This window comes from Odontesthes bonariensis, chromosome 11 (genome assembly GCF_027942865.1).
Source record: "Odontesthes bonariensis isolate fOdoBon6 chromosome 11, fOdoBon6.hap1, whole genome shotgun sequence".
Taxonomy (NCBI): domain Eukaryota; kingdom Metazoa; phylum Chordata; class Actinopteri; order Atheriniformes; family Atherinopsidae; genus Odontesthes; species Odontesthes bonariensis.
In genome coordinates, this window is record NC_134516.1 from 22804579 (window position 1) to 22821292 (window position 16714).

At 43.8% G+C, this 16714-nt stretch overlaps 1 protein-coding gene across 2 annotated transcripts in view; it reads left to right on the forward strand.

Annotated features, from left to right (window-relative positions):
- The window catches only part of nrp2a (neuropilin 2a), a 57698-nt gene that overhangs the window by 20388 nt on the left and 20596 nt on the right, over window positions 1–16714 (forward strand). For both annotated transcript variants that reach the window (XM_075477939.1, XM_075477940.1), the window contains exons 4-11: window positions 3836–4066; window positions 5489–5644; window positions 6200–6369; window positions 7065–7220; window positions 13842–13986; window positions 15577–15752; window positions 16157–16336; window positions 16429–16573. In XM_075477939.1, the coding sequence (XP_075334054.1) occupies window positions 3836–4066; window positions 5489–5644; window positions 6200–6369; window positions 7065–7220; window positions 13842–13986; window positions 15577–15752; window positions 16157–16336; window positions 16429–16573 (1359 nt within the window). The remainder of the gene's footprint in view (window positions 1–3835; window positions 4067–5488; window positions 5645–6199; window positions 6370–7064; window positions 7221–13841; window positions 13987–15576; window positions 15753–16156; window positions 16337–16428; window positions 16574–16714) is intronic.

A 16714-nucleotide genomic window follows, 5' to 3' on the forward strand; every position in this document is an offset into this window, starting at 1 on the left:
GCTGCTGATGCTGTTACCACGGCTACAGGGGGAAGACTTGCCAAAGAAGCCCCCTTTTCCCCATTCCCTAAAGCCCACCACTAACACAACAGGGGCATGTTACATCCCAGCCAATCCTGAGTTAAGACAGGGGCAGAGAGCACCTAAGGGCGTCGGTTCCTCTGCATGACCGCTACTGACCGCAGCGTATGCAGGGTCGCAATGGGAGCAGAGCCGAAGGCAGGACCCCCACCCAAGCGCCAGTCATAACACAGGCTCCATGTGTATAACTGATGCTATCTTGTTGATTGGATGGCGATCCTCACGTCAGTCATGGCTGTTACTATGAGTTATTGCAATGTTGTATTTATCTCTGAAACTTCCAACTCACCCAACTGCTGAAATGATGCTCTAGTTATTTACCAGCAAAGGTGGATTAGAACCGTAAGGAAATAAGCTGAGGGCAAAGAGTAGTTTAAAACTGATTAGTGATAAAGAAAATCTGTTCCCTTTGATCACAAACAGCAGGAGGCTTTTTTGGCATTTGCACTTTTGGTATTTTCATTGCACTTATAGTCATAAAACTTGACTATGAAGAAGCATTCTTGTTTTTGGGCCTGTTGTTGTTTTGTTTTTTTATTTTGTGGATTCTCCACCCTAAACCCCCATGTGCAGCACGCCCCTTCTGTTGCACATGTATGCATGCATGCACACACCCCTACTCGCATTCCTCGAGAGATTTCCCTCAATGAAACCCTGAATTGAGCTCCTCGTGCATGTGTCTGTGTATGAGCAGTGGATGTATGTCAGACAGAGAGAGGCAGGTGGCGAGCTCGCGGTGAGGCAGTTTTGATGTGCAGCAGACGCTCGCAAACGCAGAGGTGAGCCCTCAGCAAGAGTTGCGTGCCAAGGACTGAGGGAGATGATGGCATACGTGACAGTTTGTGTGAATGAACACAGACTCTGCATGTCGCTGAGAAGCAAAAGAACGAGGAGGGGGGGAATTAGACAGAAAGATGAGTAGGGACGGGGGTTACCCTGACACAACATGTGGATCTGCTGCTGGATGAGGCACTCATGTGCAAGAGTCGAGTGGTTTCTACCCAGCAACTCACCCTCTTGCCCCCCCGCGTCCCACTGACACACTCGCGCTCACACCATGACCTCCCACTCATAGCCAGGAGACAGCTCTTGCCAAATGGCAGCTCATGGTGCAATCAAGCACCAACCAGAGGCCTGAGTACCGCAAGCATGCATGTGCATGCGACACGGGTCAAGGAAAGACAGAGGGAGGTCGGAATAGGGACTTGTTTTTAGCGTGTTCATATACTGTGAACTGATCAGCACTAACGAAAAGCGAAGGTTTTCATGCATACAATAACAGAGCAACAGCTTAACTAGCAACTACGGAAACACATGCACGCACACAGGCCTGACATGTGAGAATGTGTGAGGCGACATGTTCGTGCACACTAAGCGTAAAGGACTGTCTACACACAGAGTGGTGTGCTCGGAGGCAATGGAGTCAAGCTGTGCTGAGATTGAGATTTTTTTTTCTGCACTGCGGCCCAGTAAGAAACAAGGGCAGTGTGTTACTGGGTCTCACACACACTTTGGAGCACACATGCCACCAGCCACAAACACACATGTGGGGAGAATAATAAAAGGCAGACACAAAATGTGCCCACCGAATGGCATGTGCTCCCATTACATATGGTATAGTTAATTTACTGTTTCAAAATATTCACATTACATATACATGTAGAGTTCATGCTGCTCACTGATACACTAACTGCACACACAAACACACTGAACACAGAGAAGTGAGGTCTGTCGTTAAAGGGATTGGGAGATATGGCCTGTATATTGCTGTAAATTCTCATCATATTTCAACATGCGTGTGTTGGTAGCAAGGTTTCTGGAACAAAGGCAGATGATCCACGGGTGTTTTGATGTTACAGTGTGTGCGTTGGAGTCTATACAAAAGGTTTAATGCTGCTTTTAACATGTGGGGGAAGATTCAAACATTTGTGATGCTCACATGTGGTGTATGCCAAAGCGATAACGACACTGTGAAAGTGTGAATACACGCGCACAAATCTGTCACCGAATGAAAAAAATATGGTATTTGCATCAAAGGGGAGGAAAGAAATATGAGATAAAAACCAAAAACTGAATACAAAGAAGGTGTTGAATTACAAAGCAAAAGAGACACAGTGTGCATCTCCTGAGTTGTTTCTCTCTGACTCTGTACTGATTGGGGTCAGTTCTCCACCATTAACCAAGTGTAGACAGGGGAGGGCCGGAGCAGCCAGTCGACCCCTCTGCTTTTACAAGGCTGTCTGATAATAAGGACTGGTGCCTCGGAGGAATGCTCTGCTGCTGGAAGGTTCAGTTAACATGTCTGCGCTCCTTAAACGCTGCTTTCATTAATATGATTCTGGTTATCAAGCACAGGCTGGCAGTACTCAGAGACGGTGCAGTGTGGAAGGATGCAACACTGCTTTCCCATGTTTTAAATCCCCCAGATTCTTCTCCCATGAGCCTCTTTAACTTGACCTCTTCATCTGCTTTTCAATATAGTCAACGGTGGGAAAGTACCACAAGAACGGACTCATTTTTGTCTCTTTTTTCAAATGAAAATGCAAAAGAAAATGTATTAATCCTGTCAGTAATTTCATTGGGAGATATGCTAAAATGTCCAATAATTAAAGTGCATGTAATACATGCATGACAAGTAATGAATCAAGCTCCATCAGTTGGTGTGGAAAGGTCACTATTGCAGGCATTACTAACAGTTGACCAAGATCAAAGAGAAGTCTTGTCTCTAAGCAACATTATCTCATGAAGATATTTGTCCTCCTGGCAAGCATAAAAATAGAGGAATATAAAGACGTACAAATAACCAGAGCCAACTGTTATATTTGAGGGGAGAGTGATCAGACAGACAGAAAATAGCCCCAGTTTGTGAATGAGACTGTGTGTGTGACATTTGAGCAAGTCCTTCGTCTATTTTGTGTGTGAGTGCATGTGCTGGACTGTCAGCTCTCTCACACCCTCATTGAAGTGCTGGTCCATAAACACTCGGCCGTGACTCAGGCTCCCCAGTGGGGCGCAGAGCAGTGGCTGATGGGTAGATGATCTGAGCCACACAGCTGCTACCGCTCAAGGTGAGCCGCCCAGGGCGCATAAATCTACATAGCTAATCGGGAGCTGCCGCAAAGGGCCCACTTAGAACCATTACACAAGTTTTGTGGTGTGTGTACGAGTGTGAGTGTAAGGAGAGACACACACCAGTGCCAGTAAGAACAAGCACCAGATTGTGTTAAAGAACCTTTGTTTTGAATGAATGCAAAAAAGTCTGAGGCTAATCTTTTTAGCCTAACGTTAAAGTATACATCACTCAAAGTGTGATGTTATGAGAGGGGGGAGTTTTGTCTGGGCAAGCCAGAAAATGGTGCATAGTGGATTTCTTCTGGAATCTTGAGCATATCTTTGAAATTATAGGTGATTTGTGTCAAAAATGGCAGCAGCACTTATTCATTGGTTGCAGCAGAGTAATGTAAGAGAGACAACTCACACGGAGAGCTCTGAGGCTACTCATAACGCTTGATGCAACACCCTCTTTAGCATTCTCTCGCTGTGTATTTTCTCCTCTATTTGTAATCATAAACTTGTGCTTTGTGTGTCTCACCTCACAGCTAATGTATATTCCAGCAGGCTGTCAGTGACGAACGACTCTCTAAAACACCGTCTGCAAGTTAGATTAGATACCACTGTGTGATCGATTGGTTTTGCCTCTGTCCTAATGTGACCGATATTTATTAAATTTCCTCGTATTCTTGCATCCTCTTAGGGTCGGAGTTCTGCTTCCGCAATTTCACCAGCACGTCCAGCATGATTGAGTCTCCAGGGTTCCCAGACAAATACCCTCATAATCTGGAGTGCTCCTACATGATCATCGCCCCGCCCCACATGGACATCACCCTCACCTTCCTGACCTTTGATCTCGAGAACGACCCCCTGCTGGTGGGTGAAGGTGACTGCAAGTACGACTGGCTGGACGTCTGGGATGGTCTTCCACAAGGTGAGGGGACACAATGGGGCTCATCTCAACATAAGCATACTGGATAGAAACCTTGCTTGTGAAGATGCGTGGACACACACATGCTTTGAAAATGTACACAGAGCTCACACAATCAAGCAACCCCACATTCCTACACATAAATTTGCATGCCAGCCTTCAATTTCCTGAGCTGCCATCACTTTCTTTGATGTAAGCAGCCTGGCCTTACTTTCTATTACATTACATAGACGAAACATTTTTTTTCACACGGAGCTGAAAGTGCTTCAACACTCATAGGAGCAGTCCTTTCCCATGGCCCTCTTCCCTCTCCATAATAACACCCTTCATCACCCCCTTCCTATCCCTTCTGCCCTCCCTCCTTATCACCTAGCACTTCCTTCCTCCCCAGGCGAGTGAGAGTGACGGCCACGATGAATATCTGTTTGAATCCAATAGGAGGAGCCAAGCGTTGCAAAAGCCGAGATCAGGAAAAAACATTTTAGGATGTTATCAAGGGCTTTAAAAGTGACCGCCATAGGGTAATGTTGGTCGCTATGGTGCTGATGAAACCCACATTAAAGGTGGTGAGCGTTTCATTTCTCACCTCTCGCTTGCTGGGTTCCTTTTCTTCTCTTTTGCCCCTTTTTTTCAGAGCGTGACGCTGGGAACAACGAATTTGCTCTAATTATTCCATTTTCAGTTGCTAAAAAGGGATTCAAGCGGATTTAAAATTCCAATTATAACCTTGAATTTGGTGGCTTTGAAAGCTGAAAACAATTTATACCATTCAAAGTTGTGAATTAGGAGCAAATTAAAGTGTAACCCAGTTCCAGCGAGCTGAGTCCTCAGGCACATAAGAGGGGTAGAAGACGCGATGGAAGGGTGAAGAATTTGGTGTCTGGCAGGGGGGCTGTCTTGAGACTAGTTTAATCCTCCATGTTTGTGTGCAAGTGTATGTGTAGTTGTCTGCAGCTCATCCCAGTGCAGCTTGCAGGAAAGCAGGGATTCCAGTTCCCCTGCTGAGCCCTGGCTGAGACACACATGACAGATGGAGGGATGAACAGGAAAGTAAAGGGAGAGTTTGGAATGATGGGAAGTAGAGAGATTAGGGGAGGCATGCTGTGACTCATTAGACAACACTTACTGAAGCAGCGTGGCCACCGGAAACCTGTCCTGAAGGACTGCAATCCTTTTATTTCTATTGAATAAGGAAAAACACAATGTTCATTCCCAAAGCTGTTTTTTTATGATTAGCATCATATAGCAAAAACATGAAATTCATGCAAATACTGCTCAGTTTTCCAAAACAACAGCACCAGCACCCTCCCGTTGCTGTTTAATCACGTTTTTTTAAATAAGATTATTGTTGCAATATTAAGCTGAAAGCTGATGGAAGCAAATAAACATAAATACATGTCTCAATCCCTTTTATTTTGTCTGCAGCGTCTCCTCTGATTGGCCGATACTGTGGGACAAAGATCCCTCCAGAGATCCAGTCGTCCTCTGGCCTGCTGTCCCTCTCCTTCCACACCGACATGGCAGTGGCCAAGGATGGCTTCTCCGTGCGCTACAACATGACACACAGAGAAGTCACAGACTGTGAGTGCAAGATAACTTTTGGAAAGCGTGTTTGCGTGTGCAAATTATCTCCGCGCAGATTTGTTTTTCTGCTTTTATTCCCATCTCTATTTTCTTCTCTTTCAACAATTTTCTCCGTCATCTCTGCTGACGCTTATCTGTCTTTCTTCATCTCTCTCTCCTCTCACCCTCTCAGTCTTTTCAGCTTTGCCTATTTTTATGCTATTTCAGTCTCAATGCTCTTTCTAACCCCTCTCAGTTTATTTTACTCCCTCCGAAGAGAGCACGATTCTCAGAAGCAGACTTTCTTTTAGAACATAAATTAACTTCACCTCAATTTACCTCTGCTCACCTGTTGGGCTATATTTCTTTTTGTCTGCTCTTTCTGTGGCTATATTTACTTTTTCCACTCTATCTACAAATTACAATATTCTGCTGAGAGCTTTTCTTCGCCTTTTTGGAAAAACTTCCTACCTCTACCATTCATTAGATTCAAATTTCCTTCCTTTTTAATTTCGTTCTTGTGGTAATTTCCGGTTAACATTGCTGTCTCAATCTCCCTCCTCTTCCCATAAGCGTTCCACTGTAGCACGGCGCTTGGCATGGAGTCGGGCAAGATCAGTGATGAGCAAATCACGGCCTCCACAAGCTTCTACGATAACCGCTGGTCACCACGTCAGGCCCGCCTCAACAATGATGACAATGCCTGGACACCTTCAGAGGACAGCAATAGGGAGTATATACAGGTATCTTATATACAGGATTAAATCATCATGGGAAAGATTTAATATGGAGAAAATCTGAAGAGACAAGTGTAACCCAGTTTAATCACAGACAGTTCTGATAAAAAAAAAAAAAAGAAGTCATTATAATTCCAACTGTGAAGTGACCTTAAAGACCACTTTCACTTGCAGGGGACAATATATTTCGTCTCAGTGATGCAAGGATAGAGGAAAAGACACAATATTGTATATAGAGGAGTATAGCAGGACACACACACACACACACACACACACACACACATGTGAAGGAAATCGAGGAACTGTGAACTGATGATAAGGAAGTGCTTCTGCACTCTCAATCTTTCCTGTCTCAAACACACAGACACACGCATTCGCATGCATACAGAAACAAGGAGAGCAGCGAGAAACCTGTGATTGATGAAGGTGCTCTCCTGGAATGTATTCGAACACTACGCCATTGATCTTTACCTCCAGCCTACCTCACGTTACACACATGACAGTGCACATACACACATACTAAAAGAGCCACCACCTAAGGTTTCTCAGCCGAAGCCCTCAGCCTACGTCCTTCCCCTGCCGTCTGTGTAACAGTTAGACGGAGCAACTGGTCTGACTTTGGTGTATGTTCTGTACAGTTTAGGAAAACTACATTTCAATCCAATACGAGATGTTTTTCATAATCTCCTCTTCTTTTTCAGGTCGACCTTCATTTCCTCAAAGTTTTGACAGGGATAGCCACCCAAGGGGCCATATCCAAGGAGACTCAGAAGTATTACTACATCACCACCTACAAATTGGAGGTCAGCACCAATGGAGAAGACTGGATGGTGTACCGTCACGGCAAGAACCACAAGGTAGGCTTTTCTATGCACCCCTTCATTCACATACCTTCTGCACATTCAATTACATTTTGAAAAACAAGTCTAAAACCAGGTCACACACATACACAAGCATGGATTAAAATGAAATTGATTTAGTTAGCTTCCAACTAGGATTTGAACTTGCAGCTACAGGGCCCCTTTTACACCAAATTTCTGCTGCTATCATGGAATATAACCCAACAAGAACACTGTTGTGTTAATAAAGGAGGCATATCAATTGATGCAACATTCCTGAAGCAGAATTTTCCCTTCTAGGACCATTTATGAACCTGAGTCATGACCCCAGTCATGAGTTATAGAAAGAGGGAATGGGAGGGAGGAAGAAAGAGAGGCAGAAAAGGGAAGGAGGGGGGGACCTGACAAACAAGAACAATGGAGTCCTCTATGTGCCCTTATCTGCACTAGTAATTCATCATCTCTCTCTCTCTCAGACGAACATACGCATACATATAAACACACACCTGGGGTTGTGAGACCCTTGGAGTCATGCCAGGTGGGAATTGAGCAAATCTGTGTGTGAGAGATTCATAGCAACACTAGTTATGGAAATTGGTCGTGTTGACTGCTTAAATTAAGTCTCGCTGTATCCGTCTTCCTTTGCTTGTGTGTACACATGTGCATTAATGCGCAGTGTATAAAGTTTAGGCTGTCAGGATGCGACCACCTGTCTCCAGGGGATTACAACTCTTTTCCTCATTCCTGGCTTAGGGTCTCTGTGGATTTCGAGCGCAAAAAAAACAGAGTGGAAAAAGGAGGGGATTAATAATCCACATACACTTAACCCGTTCAGACTGGGACCCCCCACCCTTCTGTGTGTGCCAATGATTGGTTTGGGTGGGGCCAGTGGGTGGTATTTGATGTGGAGATTATTGAACAAATGTGGATTTGACTTAAAAGTCAACATCTGTGTAATTTATTAGAGCCCCCAGATGTACCAATTCCTTACATACACACAACCAGACAATCCCCTGACCCCCCCTCCTTCATATAACCTCTGGCTGATCTTTCTGTCTGGAGATGTGCATGAGTGTGCATATGTATATAGTGTGTGTCTATCTGTCTGTACTTTGTAATTTGAGTCCTCTAATCTGTCTGAGCATAAAAAAAAACTATTTGGACACATTCAGACATGGATTCAGACAGATGCATCAGCCTGCATTTGGGATGGATATTACAGGCATTATGGTGACTGCTTTGAAAAATCTTTTTTTTTTTTAGCTTTTAGGAAGATGAAATATCAATACAGGATTGCACATTTTTAAAGTGTGGTTTTTAAAAGGAACAAGTTTGACACAAGGCAGTTTGACACTCGATAATAACCCTTTGACAATAAACACTGTGTGGAATCTACTCTTGCCTCAGCTGACTGAAGAGTTTGTGAATATTGCTCCAAACCAAAATAATGCCGGGAAGTAGTGTCTGGTACTTTTTCCAATTGGAAATGGCATAATCTCCACAAAAATGTAGATATGATTAAACACGCCAAATACAGTATGGACTCCATGCGTGATAGTTTTTCAAAATCCACAAGGATTGGTTGCATGAATGAGAAAAAGCTAGCTTTGATTTCAGAAAAAATTATCTTTGTAGATCTTGATGAATGGATAGAGTTCAGGGCTGGTGCTTATTTGACAAATCTCACACAAAAACATTTGTAGCCATGACCTAATATCAGTCTTTTGTTTTGACAATGAAACTGGAGAGTCCACTCTACTCTTCACTCCCCTCATCAGCCAGGTCTCCGCCATTCCCTGTGGGCTGCGGTTGAATCTTCCGTGACTGCTAATCCACCAGTCATGTTGTACAAACCCCCAGATAGGCTGTCCTAAGCCCCCCAAAGAGCCTTAAGTGGTTGAAGCTCAGTTCTCTTCAGGGGGTCTTGTAATGACTGGGATTTGGTTCTTTTAATTGTCATTTAACAGTGAGATTTACACTAATGTGGCTTATGAATTGTGCTTGCATCAGTAATGTACTTTATATATGTGTGTGTGTTTGGGAAAGTTTGAGCCATAAGTGTGCCTTTGCTTCAGATATTAATCACCCATGAATGACAGGAGCAGCTTGGGAGTTCTTACCTCATCCTATTTGTTTTTGGGAGGGAGCCCTTTGTCGTTATTGTCCGGATGTGTGTCCAGATTTGTAGTATTTGTATAAGGTATTTGATAGAAAGACATTCAGACATACAGAGGGCAGAAGAAGTACAAATGAAAGAGCTATTGGAGGATAAAAACACCCACACTTTATCATCACCAGAGTTACATCAATGATCAGGCTTTGTATGTGCGCAGATGTCTCTGTGATTTTTTCTTTTTTCTTTTTTTGACTAATTTTCTTTGCACACCAACACATTTTCAATTTGACACCCATGTGACTTGTTAACTGAAGTCACACTACTCGCATATGCACCCCATTACTTGATGAGTCGCTAACACGCTTAGGAATGGCATATCTCACACACTCACAGACTCATAGAGACAGGCTCACAGTGTATTTTTTGTAGCATAGACACTCATGTGTGCGCAAACAAATTCCCATTAAAAACACACACTGTCATCTGTCAGTGTCTGTGAGGAAAGTCCCAACAGCTCCGGTGCTAAACGCGCTATGTGTTACTGAGAAGAATTGGGAGATTGTGCTAAATCTGTCACGCACACGCACTCATCAAATAACCTGGGCAAGAAAAAGCAGCCCACACAGCATTTCAGTGTGCTCCCTCAACCCTCTGTGTCACAAACCCACATAACTACACAAACATGCTAGCTTTGTTTTCATGCTTATGCATAATACAAACACGCACCGTAATTTTTCAATCGGTTCCAATCGGTAACATCTGTGCCAAGTGGGAGACTTTGACCAAAGGTGGTTTTGAGGATTACTGTCAAACCTTTGCGTGCACACACATCACACACCAGGAAAGCGGCCAGCTGGAACCAGTTCCCACTGTCAACATCTTCATACAGAAGAACAGGGGGTTGACGTGGGGGGATGAGAAGTGTAATGGACAAAGAAAGAGACTGGGATCAAGGAAGTAAAATGAAAAATGAATGTCTTGTGCAGAGCTCACCGCATCTCCCCCTGGTGCCCTCATCTTAAAGAAAAAACACCAGCAGACGAAGGAGACATGCCAAAAAGCACAGAACGGAGTGAGAACTGGAGGAATAGTGACTAAATAAAGCTATGATGCATAAATCTATCCATACCTCATTTCCCAGAAACAGAGTGTTTGCTTTGATAAGCCCCAAAGAATCTCATTAGTTTAGGATGAAAACTGGATACTTTTGACTACATTTGGCAGTCTAGAAGTTTGGGTCCGCAGAAGTGGTGTTGACTAGAACACACACACCCACCTTTCTTGGTGACCTCGTTCTCAAAAGGGTCATCAATAGTTAAATACCCAGGGTACACAAACACGTCTGACCATTGCCTGCTGCTATGTGTGTGTGTGTGTAATGGGGTCTTCGTTATAATTTAATGACTCTCCACATGACGAGACATAACATGACAAGATTAATTATTCAGCCTACCTCCGTGAAGGGCGGGGTTCTGACAAACACAAGCGAAAAAAATACCAGTTGCCAGGCAGATTACAGTGGTGGCCCCGACAACAGACTGCCAACTGTCCTCACGCCACCCCGCCGCTTCCTCACCGCACATGCACAGATGCACCCTTAGAAAGCAACATTTGACCTCCAATAGTCTTTCAAGTTGCCCTCCTCATTCCTAACCGGTCAAAAAGTAACCATATTATCAACAAGTTAGTCAATGACCAACCATCTGCTTCCTAATGCCATTAACCTTTAACCCCAGAAGTAACAGGTCAGGAGTAAGATGAGCGACCTTTCAGGTATCCGGACAATAGAGTGGAGGAAGTGGAGGGGGCAGAGGAGCCTGAGAGCAAAATGACAACATCTCTGTCTTTGTTTCTCTCCTAAATAATCTCTTGATAAAAAAAAACACAAAGTGCCTCTCCAGAGCTGATTCCTACTGAACAATTTGTTCTTTGTGTGAGAGTGATGTTGGCCATATTCCCTGCTTTTATCCAGATATGACAACAAAAGAAAAAGCAGTTGGCAGCATTGAGATGCACCAGCTTATGGCCTTTTAGTGAGGGAAGGCACTTTGAATAATATTGCAACAACATATTTCTGGGAGACTAACGTTGTCAGACACTTTGTACACATTTTTCAAACTTCCCACTCTTGAAATTGAACTGTTTATTAACCTTAACGTACTCTTGTTTCCCTGCGACCCGACCATCGGATTAAGCGGGTATAGAAAATGGATGGCTGGTACTATTGTTTCTTTGATTTTGTATATCATCATTGTTTACTACACGATTTCTTTCATTAGAGAGACATGTCAGCAGAAGTTAACAGTAACTTGGGTAGTTTATTTGGAAACATTGGACCCTCTGTTGTTGATATTTGAATCCTGCTGCTTGTCCTATCATGTTTTTCCAGAGAACCGTAAGCATTGCCAGTAATTCCCTTCAAAATTGAGGAAATTCCATTGAATTTGGCTGTATTGCCTTGTTAAGAGATAAATACTCAGATGGAGCGCTTCCTGTTCCGATGATGAATCTTTTCGTTGTTCTTACTCGTCACCACTCCCTGCCTATGATTCCACATTCCTCTGTCCACATCCCCAAGTTATATCCTCTGCCCTGCATTCAACCTTTTTCTTTCTGCAGTCCTCTCTCCAACCCGCCTCCACTCTTCTCTTCATCTGGTTTTAACTATTCTTCTGAGGGCACCCATCCTCCCTGCAGTCATTTTCTGTTTTCCTGTCTTTTCCGTCTTTTCTTCCCCGCTGCTCTTTGTTACACTGTTGGAATATCTGGGAGCGGTAGCGATGGGTTGGCTGAATGTGAGGGCAGATCTTTCGTCACACACTTGTCTTTGTGGGAGCATGCGTGGGTGTTTATATAACCCCCATAAGAGCCCACATCTACTGGTTTGCCTCTTAGGTAAACAGCTGCCTATCCTCAATCCAACAGCAGATACAGCAGCGATAGCCCCGCTTATCTGTTCAAACACTCACACTCCTTTGTATTACCAGTGTCAGCTCCACTAGATTAAATCAGGCCATGCCCAAAATCAAATAAACCCCCTTGAGTAGGATTTTTGAAGCCACATCACTCTTGTTCCCCCCGGTTATGGAATTTCTGGAAATATCATTTTGGGAGTTATGGGAATTTTATAAATGGGTCACATTACATCAATATGTCTTTGTATTATTTTAAACTCATGCAGACCAGACTATTTTTTACTTAAAATTATGATAAAATGTCATAAAAATGTCATAAAAAAAACTCAACACAGCCAAATTTTCAGGCTATGTGAGCATGCTTATGTTTGATCATCTCATGCGCGGATTAGAGTAAGAGAAAAATCATGCAGTAACCTATTTTAGAAATGATGCCTTTAATCTTTAATTCAGTTGCTTGTAGCTGTTGTCTCTCCATCTTTCCATTGTGTGTGGAGGCTGTGATCCTGTGTGTTTTGCTGATATATTAACAGCAGCTCCCCTATCAGCCACCACGGTCAACCACAAACAGCATGAATGACACTTAACAGTCACTCAGTCGGTTAAAAGACGCTTCCTTTGCTTATCTGTGTGTGCTTGGTGGATGTGTGTTTGTGTGGGTTTCCTGTGGTTTCCTGTGTCTGTGTGGTTTCAGTTAGTAGCCACCAACAAGAGGAAGAAAAGCACACAGGGGTGAAGGAGTAGGTGTGGAGAGAAATCAACCGGTGCAGTTTAAAAGGAGGAATTTCAGAAGAAAATAGAAACGTGAAATGAAGGGATTCAGATGATGCGGTGAGAAATGACAAAGAGCTGAGGAAAGAGGATGTGGAAAAGGAAGGAAAGAGGCGGAAGTTATTCATAATTACCAACTGGGAGTTAGGGTTTTAGTGACACTGTCTCATAAAGGAAAGATTGAGCCAAGCCACCCGATGTTGTTGACCATCACAGGTCACTTTTCCGCCCAAAACAGGAAGAAACTTGACCACCCTGGTTACATTTGCCCGCTGACCCAGCTGCACAACCCTGTCGCTTAAAAGCAAATGGAAGGAAGGGAGTGTTCAAGGAGAAGAAGTGAATGTTGATGCTTTTAGGTGGACGCCCTAGGAAATTTCACTCACATCCTGCCCACCTGGACAGACTTCCTTCGTCTGACGGCTAATCGTGTTCAGTCGTGTCAGGTCATGTCTCCCACTGCTTCCTATGGCCACCAGTATGTTGAGTTAGCAGCATGTTTATGTATGTGTGAGAGCAAGGAGGTGAAAAAGAGAAAACGCCATCCTTCATTGGGCTTTTCCCAGCCTCCCAGCGCTGAACCCCTGACCTCAGAACACATCGACAGCTGGGTTGGTGTCATTGGATCCGTGTTTGGGTTGTCTGTGCTTTGTCCGGCCTGCCACTGTGTGTGTGAAGCCAAGCAAAACTGTGCACAGTGGGAGGGTGTTAAAGCAAGAGATGTATATATATGTGTGTGTGTGTGTGTGTGTGTGTGTGTGTATGGACTATAAGGAAGTACATCATCCTCTGACAGTAACAAACCAATGTTTGTCTTCTATTTATCTGTTTTCTCAGATTTTCCACGCTAACATCGATCCAGCTGAGGTGGTTCTGAACCGTGTTCCACAGCCAGTTTTGGCCCGCTTCGTGCGTATCCGACCACAGACGTGGAAGAACGGCATTGCCCTCCGCTTTGAGCTTTACGGATGCCAGATTACAGGTTAGATTTTTCAAACCTCTTCTGCAAAATCAAAGTCAAATTGCCAGTGTCATCCTGCTTTATATTTATATTGAAAAAAAAATCATCCGGTGCACTTGGGTGAGTATATAATTTAAATCAGCTTCAACAACATTTTACTTTCTAAACCATACAATACAGGATCTCACCCGAGCATTGGCAAACATACACATCCATTTATGCTCTCCCCCACAGTCCCCTTGTATCTTTTAAATATAGCAACCATAAGGCTTATTAAAGGAAACTTTTACTCTGTTCTTCCTTCCAGAGGCACCACCAGTTTCATTTTAATCTTCCAGTGCTCCTCTGCTTCTTCTCCATACTCGCTTTCCATCTTTAACTCCCTCAACACCCCCCAATTTTTTTCCTCTCATGGTTTTGGAAACTTCTTTTGATGCCTCCTCTTTGCTCTGTGAGCTCCTCCATGTCGAGAAACGAGTACTGCTCAATCATTCATGGCTCCCTGTTCACTCTTACATCAGAAACTGTGATTCAATTCAGCCTCAACAGCTGCTATTGAAATAACCATTAACTCCTACAGCTCAGGTACAACTGCACACAGACGGTTTCTAAATATAGCAGATGGCCTCAACAGTGGGTGCACCTTTTGAAATGTACACAGACACCACTCACTGGCACATAGACACACATATATCTGCACTTCTTGTGCTTTTTATTCATTATTTACGTCCCCTGCTTTTGTAGTGACATAACAACATGAAACTTTGATCTGTGTACTCTTCAACCGTCAGTACAAATAACATCTCCCCTACTCCCTTCCTCCTCACCCTTTCTCTCTCTGTTCCACCAGCACCACCAGTCTTTCACATCTTCTACATCCATCCCTCCTTCTCCTGCTGTTTGTCTCTATATAGGCGTGTCATCTCTACAGTTTTTGCTCCTTCTCCCTGTCTCCCTAAGCCATCAGCTCCAGCTTCAGCTCTCCTTTTCTTGCTTTTAACTCTTTCCACTCTCTACTTCTTTGCCTCCCAGCTCCTTATATTATACATTCCTTATCCCCTTAATCCTCATTTCTCTCCCCCACATTCTCTCTTAGGAAGGTATTTTCATCACCCCTTACCCATCTGTATCTGAATGATTCTCATTTCCAAGTGCTTTGACGTGTACATGGAACCTTCTCTCGGTTGTTGAATGCAGATAATAAATGTGCTGTTTCGTGGACAGGAAAAAAATAAGGACACAATGAAGTGAACATTAAAAGACACTTGAATATCAGTGTGAGATGTAAAGTGCATGAATGCACAGCAGCAGCAGACTTAACATGTGCTTTTATCTGACTAATGGCAGTCCAATTGCACATTAAACATGAAGCTGTAGTGCTGTGTTACACTTTTTTTTCCCTCCTGCCCATCTCAGTCTCTCATCCTTCATCCTCTCCTATTTTCTCCCGTCTGAACCCTTAAAGCTTAGTGGCCAGAAGTGCAATCCTGCGGCAAAACTTAACAGCTCCCTGGTGGGAATATGTGTAACAGCAGTTTAGGTCGTTGCTCAAACGTCTCAATCGGCCCTCCCAGAGTGAAATAATCTCTCCTTTTCTGCCTTCCACTCCAGATGCTCCGTGTTCAGACCTGCAGGGCCTGCTGTCCGGACTGCTGCCTGATGCCCAGATCTCAGCCTCATCTACCCGGGACATGGTCTGGAATCCCGGGACTGTCCGTCTTGTTGCTAGTCGTTCCGGCTGGTTCCCAGCCCCTGCACAGCCCCTGGCCGGAGAGGAGTGGCTACAGGTGCAAATGGCTTTTATCAAATCAAATCAAATCAAATTTATTTGTATAGCACATTTCATGTACAAAACAATTCAAAGTGCTTTACATAAAATAAAAGCATTGCAGCAGGGAGTGTAAGAAGCATTAAAAATGCATAAAAGAATATAAAGAGAAACAAACAAGTTTTAGTTCTAGTTATTGCACATTTTGTCTGATAAATAATATTTATGCCTTCTGACCCCATTGCAGATTTTTCACAATTACATTTTTATCTTTATATAAGCGAGAGGTTGCCAACTTTTCAAATCTGGCTTCCACATATTGCTATTCCAGCTGACAAGCTTAAACAAGATGCACAAAACTATGTGTTGTTTTGTATGATGTACAGTAGTTACCACCCAATTATTAAAACATAATCTCTCCAGGTGGACCTAGGCGTGCCTAAGACAGTGCGTGGCGTCATTACTCAGGGAGCACGAGGAGGAGACGCAGGAAGTGGAGCAACGACAGACAACCGGGCGTTTGTTAGAAAGTACAAAGTGGCATACAGCCTCGATACAAAAGATTGGAACTTTATCATAGACAGCAAGACGAGCCTACCCAAGGTGGGTGAAGAAGGCAAAGAAATGGAAGAACATCATCCACTTCTGTATGAAATAAAGGTTCATTAACCAATGCAATGGTGTATTTTGTACAGATCTTTGAGGGGAACACACACTATGACACCCCAGAGCTTCGTCATTTCGAGGAGACAGTGGCCCAGTACATCAGGCTGTACCCTGAAAGGTGGTCCCCAGCAGGCATTGGGATGAGAGTGGAGATACTGGGATGCGACCTTCCAGGTAGGACATTCAGCTGTTGAGTGTGTGACAGGGAATCATTTACGTGATCATTTGCTGCCTCCAGTATTCCGAGCTGAATTATTTGCCGCACACTGTAATGAATTCAAGTGATCCAACCAGAACTGAATGGACCTCGAGGAA